Raw genomic sequence first — 17,081 nt, 5'->3', positions numbered from 1 at the left:
CTGTGTATTATAGCCAAACAAACATCTGCACTTTGGTCTCACCTGTCTACAGGACAATTTTCCACAAGTCCTTAGCTTTGTTTAGAGTCAACATTGCACACCAAAGTCATATTCTGCTTAGAGAGAAGAGGCTTCCAAACAAGTAATACGTGCTCCCAAAAGGTTGATTCTGTTCATCTGGACGTAGCGTTTTCAGTGGGGAAAATGTTTCGTCACTCATCCAAGTGACTTCTTCAGTCTCAACCGACTGCAGGTTTCCCCAACCTTATAAACAGTACATTTACAAATAACTGAAACTAGCCAACTGAATGAACCGTGGGCTCATGAACAATGGACCTCACAGTCCATTGTTCATTCAGTGGGCTAGTTTCAGTTATTTGTATATGTACTGTTTATAAGGTTGGGGAAACCTGCAGTCGGTTGAGACTGAAGAAGTCACTTGGATGAGTGGATGACTTGGATTATTTACTTACCTGGATGACTGAGCATGCATCAAGACGGAGTCATACCTGCTCCGTGTTTTTTTTTTTTCATTTTAATGTCTAGAATTATAAAATGTCTGCTTTTTAGAGTTGGTCACTCTTGTCTACATTTGATTAGCAGCACCTGGCTACTCCTGACCCTCTTGATTCCTCTGAAAAAAATCTTGTAAAAACTTTCTTCTCACATGAATGTAAACAAGAACCTGGAATTTCTATGAGCCTGAATATTTCTCCGTAAGTGTGCAGCATTTTCCGCTAAGCGCTCTTGAACAGGTTCTTGCTCACAGTCTATTAGTGGTAATTGTGTGATGCCGAGCAGGTTTGCCAGTGCATGTTTTGACAAGTATTAAATGGAGAGCATGAAAGCAGAAATTGGGCCGTGGTATGCTTTTACATAATGTGATAAAAACACAAATACTCTCTTATGGCAAAGTATTTTTTATTTGCATGCTTGTGGAAGTAGGTTTGCAGGTATGTGGAGCTGACGCAGAGGTTAAAGGATGTAACGATGTTTGTTATTTCCCAAAATAAATGTGGTAAATAGATGTTGGTTCTTTGGAAACATTACGACATGGATTTGTGATACATCACTCTGTGAGGGAACCTATTCATTGTGTTTCTTTCCATTTGTCTGAAACTATGTCGAGTAAGGACAAGATATTTGATGACTTAGTTAAACTCAGATTAACGGTTTAAACAAAAAAGTTAGTCCTCAGTTCTGTGACTGCCATGTTGCTTCACTGCTAGGGAAGATACATAACTGCATATCTGGTTGGCAATCAGTGGTTTGACAGCCCACACATCTGACCTCTGTTGCAACACATTCTAAGGATTCAGCCAACTTCAGTTAACCCCAAATCCATCATGTTTACTGTAAATAGCTTCTAGGAATGAAGCTGTGTCGCCTAACACACTTTAGTTTAGCTGCACATAGTGGTAAATATGTAGCCCTGTAACATGTATAGAATGTAAAACCTCTTGAGGTAAATTAGTAACACTGAGGTATAAATTGACCGGAGTGCAAATGACAGGCGGAAGAACAAAGAAGAAGAAGTATGAACTCGACAAAAAGAAGCGCACATGCACTTTTTTATAGGCGATCACATAGTCACAGTGAAGTCAAGACATTTTAACAGACACAGCTTTAGACATTTCTCTGCATTAAGCAATCGAATAAGCTGGCTTAATAGTATAGTCCTTAAAGTCATCGGCACCCAAAATTGAGATAATTTTAGTTTGTTACTCAGAGCCACACCTTGTGTTATATGAAGGCATACCAGAAAAAAGTCGGTTTAACACTTAGGTTGTCACTGCAAGTGAAAAAGAAAAAAGAAAGCAAACCAAAACTCCCCCAAAAACTCAAAAAAACAAAAACATGTTGCTAATGTGGTACAAGTGTGAATTAGCTCATTAGTTTTATATCGCTAATCGCTATATGTTGTGCATAAAAACTGGATGATAAGGTTCCTCAGACAGGAAGAAAAAACGGTCTGAAAAAAATGAACCTCACGTTATACAAATTATAATGTCTACTAAGCTAACACCAGTGTGATCAGGTCCACTCATTAATGGTCATCTTGTCAGTCAGTAGCACAAAATAGATGAACTCTCTTAACGTTACCTCAGGCTGGTCGCAGTACGCCATCACACTTATTTCACCATCAGACACTTGTAGTGCACCGAGTGCTTTATAGAAAATAAAGCCACAATAAATTAAAACCAATATGATTAACATTAGAAAGCGTGTATTAATCAGACTAGGGTCAGAGGCCAGAGGGTGCTGGGATAGTAAGAATTTAAAACAAATTACAATTTAACAAAATAAAAAAACAAAACGCTGTTTTCGCAATAGCAGCATCTGATATTTTACTTTTAAACTTACAAAGGCTGTGGCTGTTTGGTTTGTTGTACTCTCTTCCACTGCTAGAGTGAAAAATGAGATCAGATTGTCGCCCATTTGATCCAAAGATGTTGTTTTTTTCATAACATACCCAACCAGTTTTGACTTCTTAGCAATACAAAAGAGACACTTGTGTTTTCTTATGAATGTTTAACAGGATGCATTTTCTTTGTAATGAGACTTAAAGGTAAATTAACCACAAAGGCTACTTCACAGCGGCGAGCAGGCATTTACAGCCGGGTATGTATTCAACAGTGAAAGCAGCATGCCCACTGCACAAAAAGAAGCTAATATAAACACAGAAGTCAGTCAGTTTCCATTCAGTTTTTAGATGGGAGTGTCCGATGAGCGCCTAAAAATGATGACTTTAACCGGATTAGTAAGCAAGTGACGTAAAGAGTGTATTCTTTCAGTTGTTTGAGGCCATCCTTGCTTTGAGACGGTTGATTTTGAGAGGAAGGAGGCCGGCCATCTCCTTACTCAGCTCCAGCTCTGTCTCCACAGTGGCTCCTGCCTCAGGGTTGGCCTCACAATACTGCACCACATACCTGCACAACAGGTGGAAGATGGAAAATCAAACATCATGGCAACTAGCAGGATGCAGTTGATCTAAATAAGTCTTTTTCTATTCTATGTTTTGTCCAATCTTAAAGTCCTGCCAACTATTTTTATATCTAACTGCCAAAGTGCTGGGTGAATATTCGTACTTGTAGTTTTCCAGAGATTTGTTTAGGTTGTCCAGTTGAACAGTAGGTGAGGTGCTGATGAATCGGCTGTGTAGTCGAGCCACTCTGAAGCGTGCGACCAGAGCTGGTCTGAGAACTTCCTCCTCCAGGCGCTCTGGAAATTTTCCTTCTGGAGAACACAGAGAGTCTAAGAACATCTGGAAGTACCTGAAGAGAAGAAGATACAGAAATTACTCAAACATGAGTAAAACAGACCCACAGAGAACAAATAAAAAAGTACTTACTTGGCAGAGGCAGAGCAGAGATGGTTAAATTTCTTAATGGTGTGGTTATCTAGAGACTGTGTGTCTGCTTGTCGGTTGGCCAATGCAAGTTTTAGGTCCATCATTTCATTGTAGGTCTCAGCCAATTCGAACATCAACTGTCTGCGGATCATTAGGTAGTACTGTGCGTTCAAGTCTACAGAGAAGGAAAGACAAGTTAAGTCAGCTAACTGGTCATTTGCCTCTGTTCTTCCTCAACTAAACTTCATTAGAAAAGACATGACAGTGTCTTTAAAGAAGTACCGTTGCAGATCGGCTCCAGCATGTCCACCCTTCGTTTGTGCATCTTGCAGCGCCGCTCCAGATCCTCTTCAAAGAAGGCCAGGGATCGGAACAGAGCACTGTGATCCTGCAAAATCTCTATGTGGTCTGTCACATAGCCATCCATCTGAAAGTAGTCCTTGGCCTTTCAGAGTGAAACAATAGAGATACAGTCAAAAAAAGAAAAGAAAAAATTCCCTTCCTCACGCTTCTCTTTATGAGTGAGTTTGGGTGGGGAACTATTGCTTTTTCTATAATACAAAAGCAACCTTAAAGCCAACCTCACACATTAACCACTGGGTCACAACACCCACGTACACATTTCAGGACCACCAAAAAGTACGGCTTTAAATACACGTTGTGGGTTCAGTGGTTGGTGTTTCTTTCTCACACATGAACAGCAGAAAATATTTGAGCAAGGGTAAACACGAAACTGGGATCAAATCTAACTCAGGATTTTTAGTCTTTAAGATGTGCACTTAATTTTTACATCAGCAAGAAATAAAATGACAGATCAACTGTAACGTGAAATATTACATTGGATACAGTAAGGGTGTCAAACTCATCTTAGACAGTGGGCCACATCCAGCCTACTTTGGTTTTAAGTGAAACAAGTGAAACTACCCTTTCTGTCAGTGTACAGCCCCATTGAATCCAAGAGTTTCAACAGAAAGTTTCAGGTTTTCTACATGATGAAGAAAGATCGCTGCAGCAAATCCAAGAAATCTGTTAACATGACTTTTTATGACTAAACTGTAAGTGATAGGCATGTAAAATGACAGAAAAATGTGTGTGTTCGTCTGCCTGTGATGAGTGAATGGTTTGTGTTTGTCATATATATATGTGTATATATATATATATATATATATATATATATATATATATATATATATATATATATATATATATATATATATATATATATATACACATATATACACACACACATATATACTTCAATCATAAACAGTGAAAAAACAGGTACTTTTTATCATTTCATTGTTTATTTATTACTTAGTTACTTTGGTTTGGTATTAATGGTCTTTACCACAGAAAGCTGTAAAATTTATGAAAACACCGCTATGCCATTCTTCAGATTTTCCAAAGCCGTCCACTGGGCTGTATTTAGAGGGTCAATTCTGACCCCTGTGCCTTATGTTTAACACCCTTGACATATACAGTAGTATCTTGCAGTGCTGTTTGGGCTTATAAATGCTTGCCAAAAACAAACAAATGTGTGCGTTTGTATGCTGCATTTTCTTATGTAACAGAGTTATATGATTATCTGTACATCTTGTATGGGATTATAGTGAATTATTGTGCAACCTTGTTGGGTGTGTGTGTGTGTGTGTGTGTGTGTGTGTGTGTGTGTGTGTGTGTGTGTGTGTGTGTGTGTGTGTATACACATACCTGTGTGACATGATTCTGTCCTACCAAGAATACAGATCTGGCCTCAGTGAAGTCCAAGGGGAACAAACACATCACCTGCAAATAAGAAAGCTAATTAATTTGATTGCTCCTTCTGCATTAGCTCGATTATTAATTTACAGAAGGCTATGCTTCATTCTTCCTTAATAGTCAGATTTTTTAACTCTCCCCTCAGTAAAAAAAAAAAAAAATGAGTGAGACTCTGTAAACACACTGTCTACAAGGCCTGCAGCATCATGCAGAACCAGTAGCATTATTCTTCTTAACAATAATACCTACAATATTTACAGTTTTAGTATCAGCAGAAGAATTATCTGGCACAAGATTCAGACCTTCTCTTCAATGCTAGCAATAGAGTCAAAGGTGTCTTCAGAGCCAAACAGCAGAGCACTCTTCCTGCCCTTTTCTTCTTCTTCCTCCTCACGTCGTCTAGCTCTCTTCAGTTCCTCCTGACGATCGGTATCCAGCTCACCGATGTTGTCCTGAATATGCACAAACACATGCAAACAGACTGCATTTTAAGATAAAAACAAAACACCAGTGCAGATTAAAGATGCAGAAAGAGATAAACACACAGAAAAACAGATGTTCCACATGACAAAATACTCTAAGACCAAGAACGGTCAACTTGACGTGACAGTGCTTAAAAAATGTTTTAACTGAGACATGACATTCTGCTGATAAAGTTTTTGTGGTTAGTGTCACAACAAACACAATAAAGCCACACACATCTATGCAGTACCTCTAGCTGCTTCTTGGCATCCTGCAGGAGGTTCAAACAGTATTTTATCCAACATCTTGCGATCTCTGCTCTCTTCTGTCTAAGATGTTCCCTGCGTTCACTCTCTGCCTCATCTGGGTCAGACCAGAAGAGAAAAAGATGAAAAAGATGTTGAGATATGCCACGAGATAGAGAACCAAGAGCAAATATGTCTGAAGGATGTAAGGATGGCATGAGGGGTTCGCACGGACCGTGCCGAGGACAAGAATTTTAAGTTGTCCGCTTTGGGACACAGTTGCATTTTCTCCTGTTTGACTCAGTGTAGCTGATGATGGGTACAAAAGTAAATGAGCATTAATAAGTATTTCAAATTAAGTTGGTATAGATAATTACTCTCTTGTGCTGCAGCCTCAGAAGGAACCTCGCCTGCCAAATCAGAAATAACAGTAGCTGCTGAGAGGCAGTGTCTGCCTTCCATGTAGCGGCCCTAGAAAACACAAAAGCACAGACAACTACACACTCATTTCTCATCACTTCATCTAAAACAAACTACTGTGACAGGCATGGCAATTAAACCAGACATTAAAAATATGCTTCTGTACATCTGAACCATAAGAAAATACATTTTTTTTTTAAAAAAGCAAGGTAAAGGTTTATTCTCTTTGAACAGAATAAACCTTTCAAGATTTATTTCTTTTAAGGCTTAATCTTGGATATTTCTATAGTAGCAAACAACTACAAAATATGAAGACTGACTCATCTTTATTCAAATAGAAAGTGACGCTATTGAAATGAGGAATGTCGTTTGGTGTCCGGGGTGGAGGTAGGCAGCATTAACCTGGTGTGTTTTATGTCTGCAGGAGAAATCGGAGCTCCTTGAAAAAGCACCAGGAGATAATGGAAACACCACACGGAGACTTGCTCGCTGTGTGGACGCAATATGAACCAGCGAGCCACTAATGCTGCTTAATTTTACCATGCTGTGTAAAGAGTGGAGAATAGATAAGAGGATAGCTTATCAAGTCAATATTTTTGGCTAACTGGGCCCTGTATAACGAAGTATTTCAACATATTCAGGGTATTTTTCTGTTATCTGAATTTACTTGGCCAGGCGATAAGGATAAGAGCTAAAAAACGAGGCTAGTTATCAACCCACAAAATGAATGCAGTGTCTCCTGCATTTGGTTTTCTAACCAGCGAACTAATCTAAAAGGGACATTTCACAGGTCACATGACCTTTGTTCCACAAAAGTCCCTATGACTGCTGCTTACTCCGGAGATGTTATCAAATGGTGATTAAGAAGCTATAAAGAACAAATAAAATCTAAAAACTGTGCCAGTAAAATCCAACACTTTTGCAAAAACAACAAAAGATGAATGTTGCAGCAATTTGTTAACAGTTAATCGTTAGCGCACAGAGCAGTAAAATAATCATTTTGTTTTTTAGTTGCCGAGTGGCTTCATAGTGCTGTTTATTTCTTAGGTGACAGCTGCACATTATAGCTCGGAAACTTAAAGTTTACTGACCTATAGCCTAATTAAGCCGATGTGCTTAGTTTTTTCGGCAGATCAAATAGGTACTCTGCAATTCAGTCCGTGTAAAAGAGACTTAGCAGCAGATTAGAATCAAGTATAACAACATTTATACATTTTCTAAATCAATAAATTAACATATGCATATTTCTGTGAGACTCAGTTTGAACTTTCAGTGGTCCTAGTAAGGGATGGTTTAAACTGGACATTATTCTCTCAGCTGCAGACTCAATACTGTTTAAGGGTTTGAGAATAAAGACTAAATATAAAAACAGAAATGAAACATAGACTTGATATGATGTCACCAAGGGCAGTGTAGGGGTGCTGCTTTAGGATCAGACAGTAATGCTTACACAACAATGCAACAGTTTTAAAACTGTTCCCTGTCAAAAGAAAATAATACATACAGTAAATCTGCATGTAAGAATCTATATTTATTACTGAATCAGAAACACAATGACTTTAGATGGTGATGAAAAACTTTAGACCAAACCTACTCTGCCTGCAGAGATCCAAGGAATTTTAGGAATGGTGACGCTATGTTCTGGAGAACTGACTGATCAGTAGACGGTGATTTTAGAGCTGTTGATCTCTAATGTGGAACTTAGCCTGCTCCAGACGACGTTACAGTATAAGCTACCATGACAAGTTACTCCGGTAAGAAGTGAAACACCTTTGTAGTGCAGAAAACTCAGGGTTAGTGCTGAAATTAGTTGGATAAGACACAATCTTTCTTCTTACTACAAGCTTCTGGTCTGGCTGTGTGTGTACACTATAGTATGTGAGTTCCTGTTAGCCTTCCACAGAACTCTTAAGAGACAAGTGTGACTTCCCACCCTGCACTTTATAAACAAGATGGCGGCGTCCAAACCAGGATGCTAAAAAATTTGATTTTCATCTACACCATTTATAAATCAATAAATTAAGATGTCCTGCACGTGTCCAAAGCATCTCAATCTTGCCTCTCTAACTCAAACCTATATTATATTAATTTCTAATCATGTCCATACTGCTGATGAAAATCTGAGCATCTTCCACTCAGCACTGCCATCAGCTCCAAACACAGCAGGTCTCACTACCATCTTGTTAAACCTCCCTTTTTACTCTTGTTGCCATCATCTGTGACATTCTAAGTAACTCTTATGTGACATCTAATGGTTGTGAATACTGCATGCAGCACTTTTAAAAGAAAAAGCATTTTATATAACATGCAGAATATCTTAGGTTGCAGATCAAATGTCTATAAACGACTTTAAACTGGCTATATGCTTACCTTAGTGATGTAATACTGGGATAGTGTAGCAGCATTTAGCGCCCACTCCATTGGAGTAAACTGATTTAACTGTAGCTGTCTCTGCAGGGTTGTGTGGCAGTAGGTAGCGGCACGCTCAGTTTGACCTGAGGGACAAAACTATAGTTACTATAGTTATTACAAGTAATTTACATAGCAAATTAAGGGTCAGATGCATTTTCTTGTTGTTTCATCAGTGTAATTTTTTGTGTGCGTGTATTATCCTTAAACAATCTCATACTCACCCAGGTTTTTATAAACTTGAGCAAGGTAGTACATGGTATGGGTGTAGGCCAACTCAAACCTATACACAAGGAAAGCAGAGAGAGACAAAAAGACTAAATAAAAGCAAGGAAATAGCAATAACCTGGAAATCTGCTGTGGAAGTTACCTCTTAATCCTTTCCTGGTGAGTCAGCAGGCTCTCCTCAGCAGCAAAGTACTCTGTCATGTCAGTGGGAGGACTACCATCCTGAAAAAAGAAGGAATTAAATGATGAAGAGGATTTACCTATTGTGATTGCAGCAGCCATACTGTGGGGGCAGCATTACCTTCCTGAAAACTAATATTTCATTCAGTCCTCATTTTTTCAAAAATAAACTTTTATTCAGGAAATCAGCCTTGCCTCCTTCATGTAACGTTGATAGATGGATTCTGCAGTTTCGAGGAAGCCCTGTGCAGTCTCTGTCTCATCCCGGCCTGCCCAGAGGATACCCAGCTGGTTCTGAAAACACAAGGAGACAAGACATGAGCATCAAATGATCATGCATCGTCTGATGCTCCTATTATAGCGGTGTGACTCTTAAAAAAATGTAGCAGTGCTTTATTTATAACGCTTCACAAACACTCTGATGGAGTGTTTTCAAAAATCATCCATAGCATTATAATCACATATCACAGGGTTAATACATATTCTTATCAGTGATCATACCATAACTTCTGTATGTAGTGTCATTTTTTTTTATTTATGCGTTTTAAATAGCAGCTTTGTATTATTGTAAGAAAGAAACGATCAACGTTACCCTAACGTGGATAAACAGGGACACATTCAGGGACGACACTCTGCATCTCTCCAGCAGCTTCATGCAGTTCATTAGGTGCTCCTGCCCGGCTGGAAGCTCCTCCGTGTCCACATGGTTGACGCCCAGGTAGTATTCCACAGCTCCGAGTTTTGCGGCCCGCAACCCGGCTGGTGAATCACCGCTGAAGCCCTGGCCGAACAGGTCCTCTCTCTGCCCGTCCACCGGCTGCTCTGTCGGCCGTTGGTCGCCGCTCTCTCCGCCGCCCTCCTCTTCACCTTCGCCCGCTTCAAAATTCTTCAGCGAGCAGTATATTTCTCTGAGAAGCTCCCTGGCTTTGTATTTAGAGCGGAAGGGGTCATTTTCTGGGTCGTTTCGTGACTCTATTTCTGTGAGATTTTGGGCGTTCGTGAATTTGTCGCAGATAGCTCTCCATTCGTTGCTGTTGAAGGACGCCATGTTGGTCCTCTTCGGCGTTCTGGCGCAGCTGCGTGCTTCTTGTTGCGTTGCTGCCATCTACCGGAGGTTGCTCTCTCTGGCCATGTGAGTTTCCTTCCTTTGAGTTATTCCTGTTTTACTCCATTAAAAGCATTGCTTGCCTACATTTCGGAGTTCTATTGCAGCTTTAGATTTTAATTACAGTTATGGTCAAATCAAAAGGTCACTTCACTTTAATCATTTTAAAAGAAACATGGATTTTGCTGTCACATTAGCACATTCACATGAGGTGAAACACAACTTTGCACTCCTGTTTATGGCCAACAAGAATAACACACATCAAGCATAATACATACAAAAGATCAATAAACAATAAACAGGCTCAAAGTGTTAATGCTGTCTTATTTTAATAAACAGCACTGTCATATGCAAAACTAGGATGGCAAGGGATCATTTTAGGGTGGCACATGCCACCAGTCTAGATCCGTTCCTGATGTAGGACTGCTTTCACCTATTTATGCAGGCGGTTTCTTAATGTTAAAAGGAAATGTTTCCTTCCCATTGTCAACAAGTGCTTGCTCATAATGGTTCATTTGATTGCTGAGATTTTCTCCGCATTATTGTAGTCTTTATCATATAATATAAATTGCCTTGAGGGGTATGTTTTAATTTGGTACCAATAAAAATGGAACTAAAAGATCAGAGTGCCTCTTCAACCACTGGTTATTATAGTGCAAACAAGCTATTTGTTCAGCATTAAATATGGACAAAATGTTATTGCTTAATATAGTATATATCAACTGTTTTCACTGAAAGCCTTGGGTGTACATGTGAACAAAAAGTCATAAAGAATTCACGTAGTTATTCTGATTTGTACTTTCTATCTTTGCGGGGAAAAAAAAAAGTGTCTTCTGTTTATTCAACAGTGGCAATGCTGAGTGTAAATACAGAGAGGTGACTTCTTGACTTTTCCATAGCAGAAATATCTGATGCAATTAAATGTCACTGGATCACCAAGAGTGACAGAGGACATGACTGAGACAAACAAAAAGTTCAAAGTCAAAGTAAAACAAACAAAACTCAGAAAATAAATCAATTTTGTCGTAGTCAGTTTATTTTAACAAACTTATAGAATCCAAATATTAATCAGGGAAAATAACGTGAATTATTCAGTGACAATAAATTAATGGGAATGACACATAAAAACACACAGTGCATGTTTGAAAAGCACCGGCAGAAGCAGCAGCTCCTCTTGTCTGGTCATGCCAGATGATAACCTAGCCAGTCTGAGTTTGTACCATGAATATACTGCTTTATAACGTGGACAGTTTCACCACATGAAAAGATGTAACTATTGATTTTGTTTTAAACATTTGTTTGAATGTATTTTGACACTTGTGGGAAGCTAGTTTGACAAGTTTCCCACAGATATACTCATATATACAATTTACAGAATAACTTCCAACTCAAAAGACAAACAGCTTAACCCCCGTGTGTTCTGAATTTAACAAAAAAAAAAAAAAAAACAACCCCCCCCCCCCCACACATTTCAAAAGCGTGACCTCAAGTTTGCCAATATTAGACAAATAATCGTTTGTTTTGTTTAAAAGTGTGCCAAAGCAAGTAGATCTTGGGTGCAAGACATCTTACTGTCAGGCTGCTTAGCCTTGTGTACATTCTTCCACATTATATTTTGGTGCGTCATATTGAATGTTGCCAAAAAAGTAAAAAATAAAAATTATAACAATTATTCACACCAATAGACCTTAATTTATAGAGCAAAGCATCAGTTTTTAAATCCCTGTTTTTAATAAAGTGGCTGAAACTTAAGGTACAAATCATGATAACGTCAAGTTTGTTTTTTTACTAAAAAGAACGGAAGTGCAGCAGTTTACTAATTAGATAAGTTCAGAGACAAGATTTCAAGGTTTAGGTGAGTGTTGAAGCAGCACAGTGCCACTCTGGAGTCCATCTGCATCAGGGACTAAGAGCCCGTCTTCTTCTCCATGCTGAAATACAGAAACGTAAGGCATTAATGTTTCTATTACCATATCTAATGTTGTTGGGGTTTTTTGTTTGCTAAAATCTAAAGCACTGCAGTTAAATGATGAAATACTGATCTGGGTTAAGGGTCATAGTGGGAAAATAGCCAAAGTAAACAAAAGCTGTACCCTCAGTCAGAATTTGAACCAGGGCTCTTGAATCAGAGTCCTGATATGTGACATCATGTGCACAGACTTTGCCAAAAACACAGTCCTCATATCTTGCAGAGTTATGATCTTCTATGAACGGGTGATTGAAAATTAGAATGTACTTTAAAAGAAACCAACCCCAGAACAGAAAAGTTTCTTACTTGTATTTGATGAGACGGCTACCCTGGATCAGTTGGGCTGACTCATTGGTCAAATGGCAAGCGAACAGTAGCCAGTTGCGGGGTTGCACTTTGTAGGCAAACCTCATGAACAGCAGCGAATAACAGCACAGAGCTGAGGGGAGAAACCATACATTTAATAGAACCATATTTTCTTATATACCTACTACAGCTCTAACGTTAAGTCTTTATATAAGACTCTTCGGCATCTTAACAGGAAAGCATGGAGATCAAAGAAAATCTTAAAACAAATCAAAAGACCAGTGCAGACATCACGGCTTCTCTCAAAGCCTTCTTAGTAGCCTTGAGATAAAAGAACCACTCACAAAATATATCAATACTAACTAGAAAATTATTAGAATATTGCATGTATACTGGATGTATCTGTGACCATCTTACCAAAGGTCATTCTACCACTGATAATTTCAGGGCTCTTCTTCATATCTGTGATGGCAGCGATAGGAAGACCCCAGTTTGCTACAGGACCCCAGAAATGCTGCAAAAAGTCACAACAGTCATGTCAATGTAGAGAAGATACAGTTACTAATAAATTACATCAAAAGGATAAAAGTAGAAAAAGGGAAAAGAAAAAATAAGCCTTAATCTATTAAACAAGACTTTTCGAACACCACAAGCAGGAGAAATAATCAAAACTAGCATAATTTTTTTTTCTTCAACCACTTTTTCTAAAGTGGGCTTTAACTCCTTCAAGCGTAAAATTCATTTTAATTTAACAAATGGACAGAAAATGCAAAAAAAAAAAAAACCAAAAAAAAAAAAACACCTTCTGCTGCACAAGGTAGCACAGACTCATTGTTTTAACTATATGTGAATCAGTCAAGCTTGTGCACTTAAAGCCAGACATAACCGTAAGATAAGGATCTAAAAACTCAGTGTCATATTTTTTAAGTTAACACTGTAAATGACATACAAGATCAATAAATAGTAAGGTACAGTTAAAACTACAGCCTGTCACAGAAAAGGATATACTAACAGAAGAGATGGTAACTTACTGTGCTGTTTGGCGTTTGTTTTATTTTTTTCAGTTCCACATAAAAAAAGAAAACAAATAAAGATAAGTCACAAAGACACGATGTCTTTCACACATCATTACAACTTCAAGTAGGTAGCAAATGTCAATATAATTTTGCATTTCTTAGTAAGGATATAATGAGCGAGGTAGCATTTTAACACCCGCATAATTCGGTGGCAGCTGCAAGTCCTTAACAAAAGTAAGCAGTAAAACTCGTTTGTGCAGACTGCCAACACACAGTAGTTTTGATTTAAAAGAACAGATATTGCACAAGTATACACCAGACGTCATAACGCTTGCCCATCGATGGTTTTAAAGTGTTAAAACAGGCAAAGCTCTTCAGATAACAGTGATAACAACTGTGTATATTTGTGACAAACGCAAACAATGCTGACCAAAGATGCAAAAATTTGGCCTTTACTCCAAATTTCAGACCTGTGGCTAATATGTGGCATGTAAACACACTTACACATTTACCAATATCTTGACAAGTAGCAGGAGCAGATTTCTCCGCCAGCTTTTGACGCAGATTCAGACTTTTAAAGCCGTTCACCACCATCTTAAGAAGCTAACGTTGTTTCACCGTCAGGGTTCGGCCCACTTTCTAGGTTACCTGTTTGTTTTAGTGGCTTCCTTATAAGTTAACAATCAAGCTGATAATGTGGAGAAAATACGGGAGACATGGTCGCTCTTGAAAACAAACCAACTTAAAACGAAGTAGAAATCTATGCATGAAGAGAGATATCAAAAGAAAAACAAACTGTTTAAAATGTTCATTAAAATTTTGTTATAACTTTAGTTAGGGCAGGTGAACGTTAGCTAACTCTGCATGACTAGCTTAGCTGCCGTGCTAACAGAGAAATGTTCCGGCTTCTGACACAGACCTCATCAAGTAGTCCCTGAACTCCTTGCTCTTCAAGTGTTCAATAGCTTTCCGTGCAATCGTCCCTGCCATGGTTTCACGTTAGGCTGGTGTCTGTCTTGGGCGAGAAGAGCGATCTTTATGTTTCTTTCTGTCGGCTGAAGGGCGACTGGGAGATCCGCTCAGAGGACGGTCAAATTTCCAACCAATAACATTACGTTTTACGACGCTGACGTAAATACGTGGCTCGACCTCAAACGGCTGGGTGCTGCCCAGCATAACAACCAATCACTGGAGACCGGTACTCCTGTTAAAACCAACGCCCACTATGGCAAATAAATAAATAAATAAATAAATAAATAAATAAATAAATAAATAAATAAATAAATAAATAAATAAATAAATAAAAATTATAAGATCAGGTCAGAACTATTACTCCAGGTAAGGCGAAGTAACTAAAAAAGTGGTGAATGTGCCTTTCTTCAGTCCCGTGTAAAGGTTGGCTGACGCTTTAGGAATTGCTGGAAGACGGCATCTGACCTCTAGAACTTTAGACTACCAAAATATAGTTAGCAAAGGTGTTGGTGTAAACATGTGTAAGTCAGAGAGGATATCAGAGACAGATATACTTTAGATGCTTCAACTTTTTCAGTTACAAAAAATAAGTATAACCTCCGGGGGGGGGGGGGGGGCACGTTTTTGGCGACATCAGTTTATGAGGTAAACATGGAGGTAACTGAGTTTAGCGTTTACATTTTTATTTAGTACTGTTTCAAGGTGATATGCAGTAGAAGCCAGCTGTTTCTAATAAAAAAAAGAAAAATAACGACATCTTCTTAGTTAGGAGTTTCATGATAAGACAGCTTCCTCTTCTCTGTGGAGATTTGGGTGAATGTAAAGTAACCAGAAGTAGTATAATGTGTAAGGCAGAATTCACAAACAGAATTCTTCCGAAATGGCTAAGGCTCACCTTTAACTGATTTTGAAACTACATCTGTCAGTATCTCCACGGGACTCTAGAACCAACGCTCTCAGTTCAGACACACACCTCCTCAAGAGGGATTGGATTATTTTGAATGATGTAGAAGTTCACACTGGAGTCACGTTGTAGAAGATCTAACCTGTATCTGATTTAGATGCATATGAAAGTAACGCTAATCAGAATTTAAAAAAGAAAAAAAATTGCAATATTCATGCTTGTATTTACCCCATACACCCCAGTCAAATATGTAAAAAAAAATTGGTCACCTCCTTCATTGTGAATGCAGCCAAAGTTTGGGACAAGCCTAAATGTGTATTATATGTCTGCTGTAGACATATGGTTGTGTTATGATCTTGAATTATATAATTTTTCTTTTATTAATTAAGTGCATTTTCTTGAGATTAAACCGAATACATATGGAACAAGATGTTGCACTTGTCCACCAAACCCGGTTTTCATCTCTAGTTTAGTTTTAGCAATTTAGTTTTGAGCACAGAAAAATGAGCAGCAGCAGCCGTAATCAGGCAGTGTTTTGAAAACCTTCATAGCACATAGTGCTGGTGTGTTAAAATTGGTCCAGGATGACAAAAATGCACAGGTGTTGTTTTTAAAATATCCTAACGGAAACACATCCGCTGATTTCCATTTGAATTTAAATAAGAGTTTTTATCTTTACTTGAATTTACGATCATAAAAAAAAAATCACAATTCACATTAAAATATTTTTCTCTCATTAAAACCTCAAATCTGCTCTATCTGTCAAGATTTATGAGTCTGAATCCAGATATAAACTAATCTTTTGCAGTATTTTTGTTACACGTACATTAATGTAAAAAGCACACATGCTAATATTGCACATGCTGCACACATACTCTGATACTTTTCCTTTTCCTGTTTTTAATGTAATCATAATTAATTTGTTATCCGGGGTGGCTGTAGCTCAGGTGGCAGAGCAGGTCAGCCACTAATCAGAAGGTCGGTGGTTTGATCCCAGGCTGCCTCCTGCCTGCATGCCAAATATCCTTGGGCAAGATACTAACCCCGTGTTTGCCTACTGGTGGTGGTCAGAGGGCCCGGTGGCGCCAGTGTCCGGCAGCCTCGCCTCTGTCAGTGCGCCCCAGGGCAGCTGTAGCTACAATGTGGCTTGCCATCGCCAGTGTGTGAATGTGTGTGTGAATGGGTGAATGACTGAATGTAGTGTGAAGCGCTTTGGGGTCCTTAGGGACTAGAAAAGAGCTATACAAATGCAGGCCATTTACCATTCATTTTCAGGGGCACCTTTGTACATAAACAAAGCAGAAATGGCATTGTCAATCACACATCAAACATAAGCTCCAGTTTGGTCAATGAACTCATTATTTGATGTGCACAGTGTATAGAATTAAAACAATTTGACTCATGGTATGTTAGTAATGCCAGCTTCCCACTGTGGGGGGGTCCTGCTGTTGTACATGCCGGATCATTGTCGTGGCTTACTGAGAGACTGACTCGTGCTTTTCCTGCTGTGATGAGTCAGGGGACACTATCTGTTGTCTAGATTCATGATTAGGTTGGTGCACTCAAACAACACCAGGGGGCAGTATGTGAACATCATGATCTTAAAGCAAGAAAGTAAAGGTTAGAGAGTTTGCCATGAAAAATCAGATTCTGTGTACTTGTACCATGAAGAAATCCCCCCATAAATAATAATAAAAAAAATTGATAAAAAAAAAAATTAACTCGGTAATGAATTCTGATTTCAGAATGTTTGAA

At 38.6% G+C, this 17,081-nt stretch overlaps 2 protein-coding genes across 2 annotated transcripts; both read right to left on the bottom strand.

Annotated features, from left to right (window-relative positions):
- Nucleotides 1-1,543: 1,543 nt before the first annotated feature.
- On the bottom strand, nucleotides 1,544-10,174 carry kifbp (kinesin family binding protein). Its single transcript, XM_026170419.2, has 13 exons — nucleotides 9,647-10,174; nucleotides 9,250-9,348; nucleotides 9,017-9,096; nucleotides 8,871-8,929; nucleotides 8,608-8,732; nucleotides 6,195-6,288; nucleotides 5,823-5,935; nucleotides 5,413-5,562; nucleotides 5,063-5,137; nucleotides 3,635-3,797; nucleotides 3,353-3,527; nucleotides 3,090-3,275; nucleotides 1,544-2,930 (listed from the first exon to the last, which is right to left on the bottom strand). The coding sequence occupies exons 1-13, from the start codon at nucleotides 10,157-10,159 to the stop codon at nucleotides 2,792-2,794; spliced, it is 1,971 nt and encodes a 656-aa protein (XP_026026204.1). The 5' UTR covers nucleotides 10,160-10,174; the 3' UTR covers nucleotides 1,544-2,791.
- A 999-nt stretch (nucleotides 10,175-11,173) lies between these two features.
- Nucleotides 11,174-14,606, bottom strand: mpc1 (mitochondrial pyruvate carrier 1). Its single transcript, XM_080299362.1, has 4 exons — nucleotides 14,366-14,606; nucleotides 12,852-12,948; nucleotides 12,435-12,567; nucleotides 11,174-12,090 (listed from the first exon to the last, which is right to left on the bottom strand). The coding sequence occupies exons 1-4, from the start codon at nucleotides 14,438-14,440 to the stop codon at nucleotides 12,066-12,068; spliced, it is 330 nt and encodes a 109-aa protein (XP_080155488.1). The 5' UTR covers nucleotides 14,441-14,606; the 3' UTR covers nucleotides 11,174-12,065.
- Between the last annotated feature and the right edge of the window lie 2,475 nt (nucleotides 14,607-17,081).

This window comes from Astatotilapia calliptera, chromosome 1 (genome assembly GCF_964374335.1).
Source record: "Astatotilapia calliptera chromosome 1, fAstCal68.1, whole genome shotgun sequence".
Classification (NCBI taxonomy): domain Eukaryota; kingdom Metazoa; phylum Chordata; class Actinopteri; order Cichliformes; family Cichlidae; genus Astatotilapia; species Astatotilapia calliptera.
This window is presented reverse-complemented; position numbering and strand designations above follow the sequence as displayed.

What these genes read in the sequence shown, in the direction of transcription:
- kifbp (XM_026170419.2), bottom strand. Translation starts at nt 10,159, where the DNA reads ATGGCAGCAACGCAACAAGAAGCACGCAGCTGCGCCAGAACGCCGAAG. An exon ending in ATCAACGTTACATGAAGGAG is followed by an intron (nt 9,097 to 9,249) that starts GCAAGGCTGATT and finishes TTCTTTTTTCAG; the next exon opens with GATGGTAGTCCTCCCACTGA. An exon ending in AAATCTCTGGAAAACTACAA is followed by an intron (nt 2,931 to 3,089) that starts GTACGAATATTC and finishes CCTGTTGTGCAG; the next exon opens with GTATGTGGTGCAGTATTGTG.
- mpc1 (XM_080299362.1), bottom strand. Translation starts at nt 14,440, where the DNA reads ATGGCAGGGACGATTGCACGGAAAGCTATTGAACACTTGAAGAGCAAG. An exon ending in CAGTGGTAGAATGACCTTTG is followed by an intron (nt 12,568 to 12,851) that starts GTAAGATGGTCA and finishes TTCTCCCCTCAG; the next exon opens with CTCTGTGCTGTTATTCGCTG. An exon ending in AGCCGTCTCATCAAATACAA is followed by an intron (nt 12,091 to 12,434) that starts GTAAGAAACTTT and finishes TCTGTATTTCAG; the next exon opens with CATGGAGAAGAAGACGGGCT.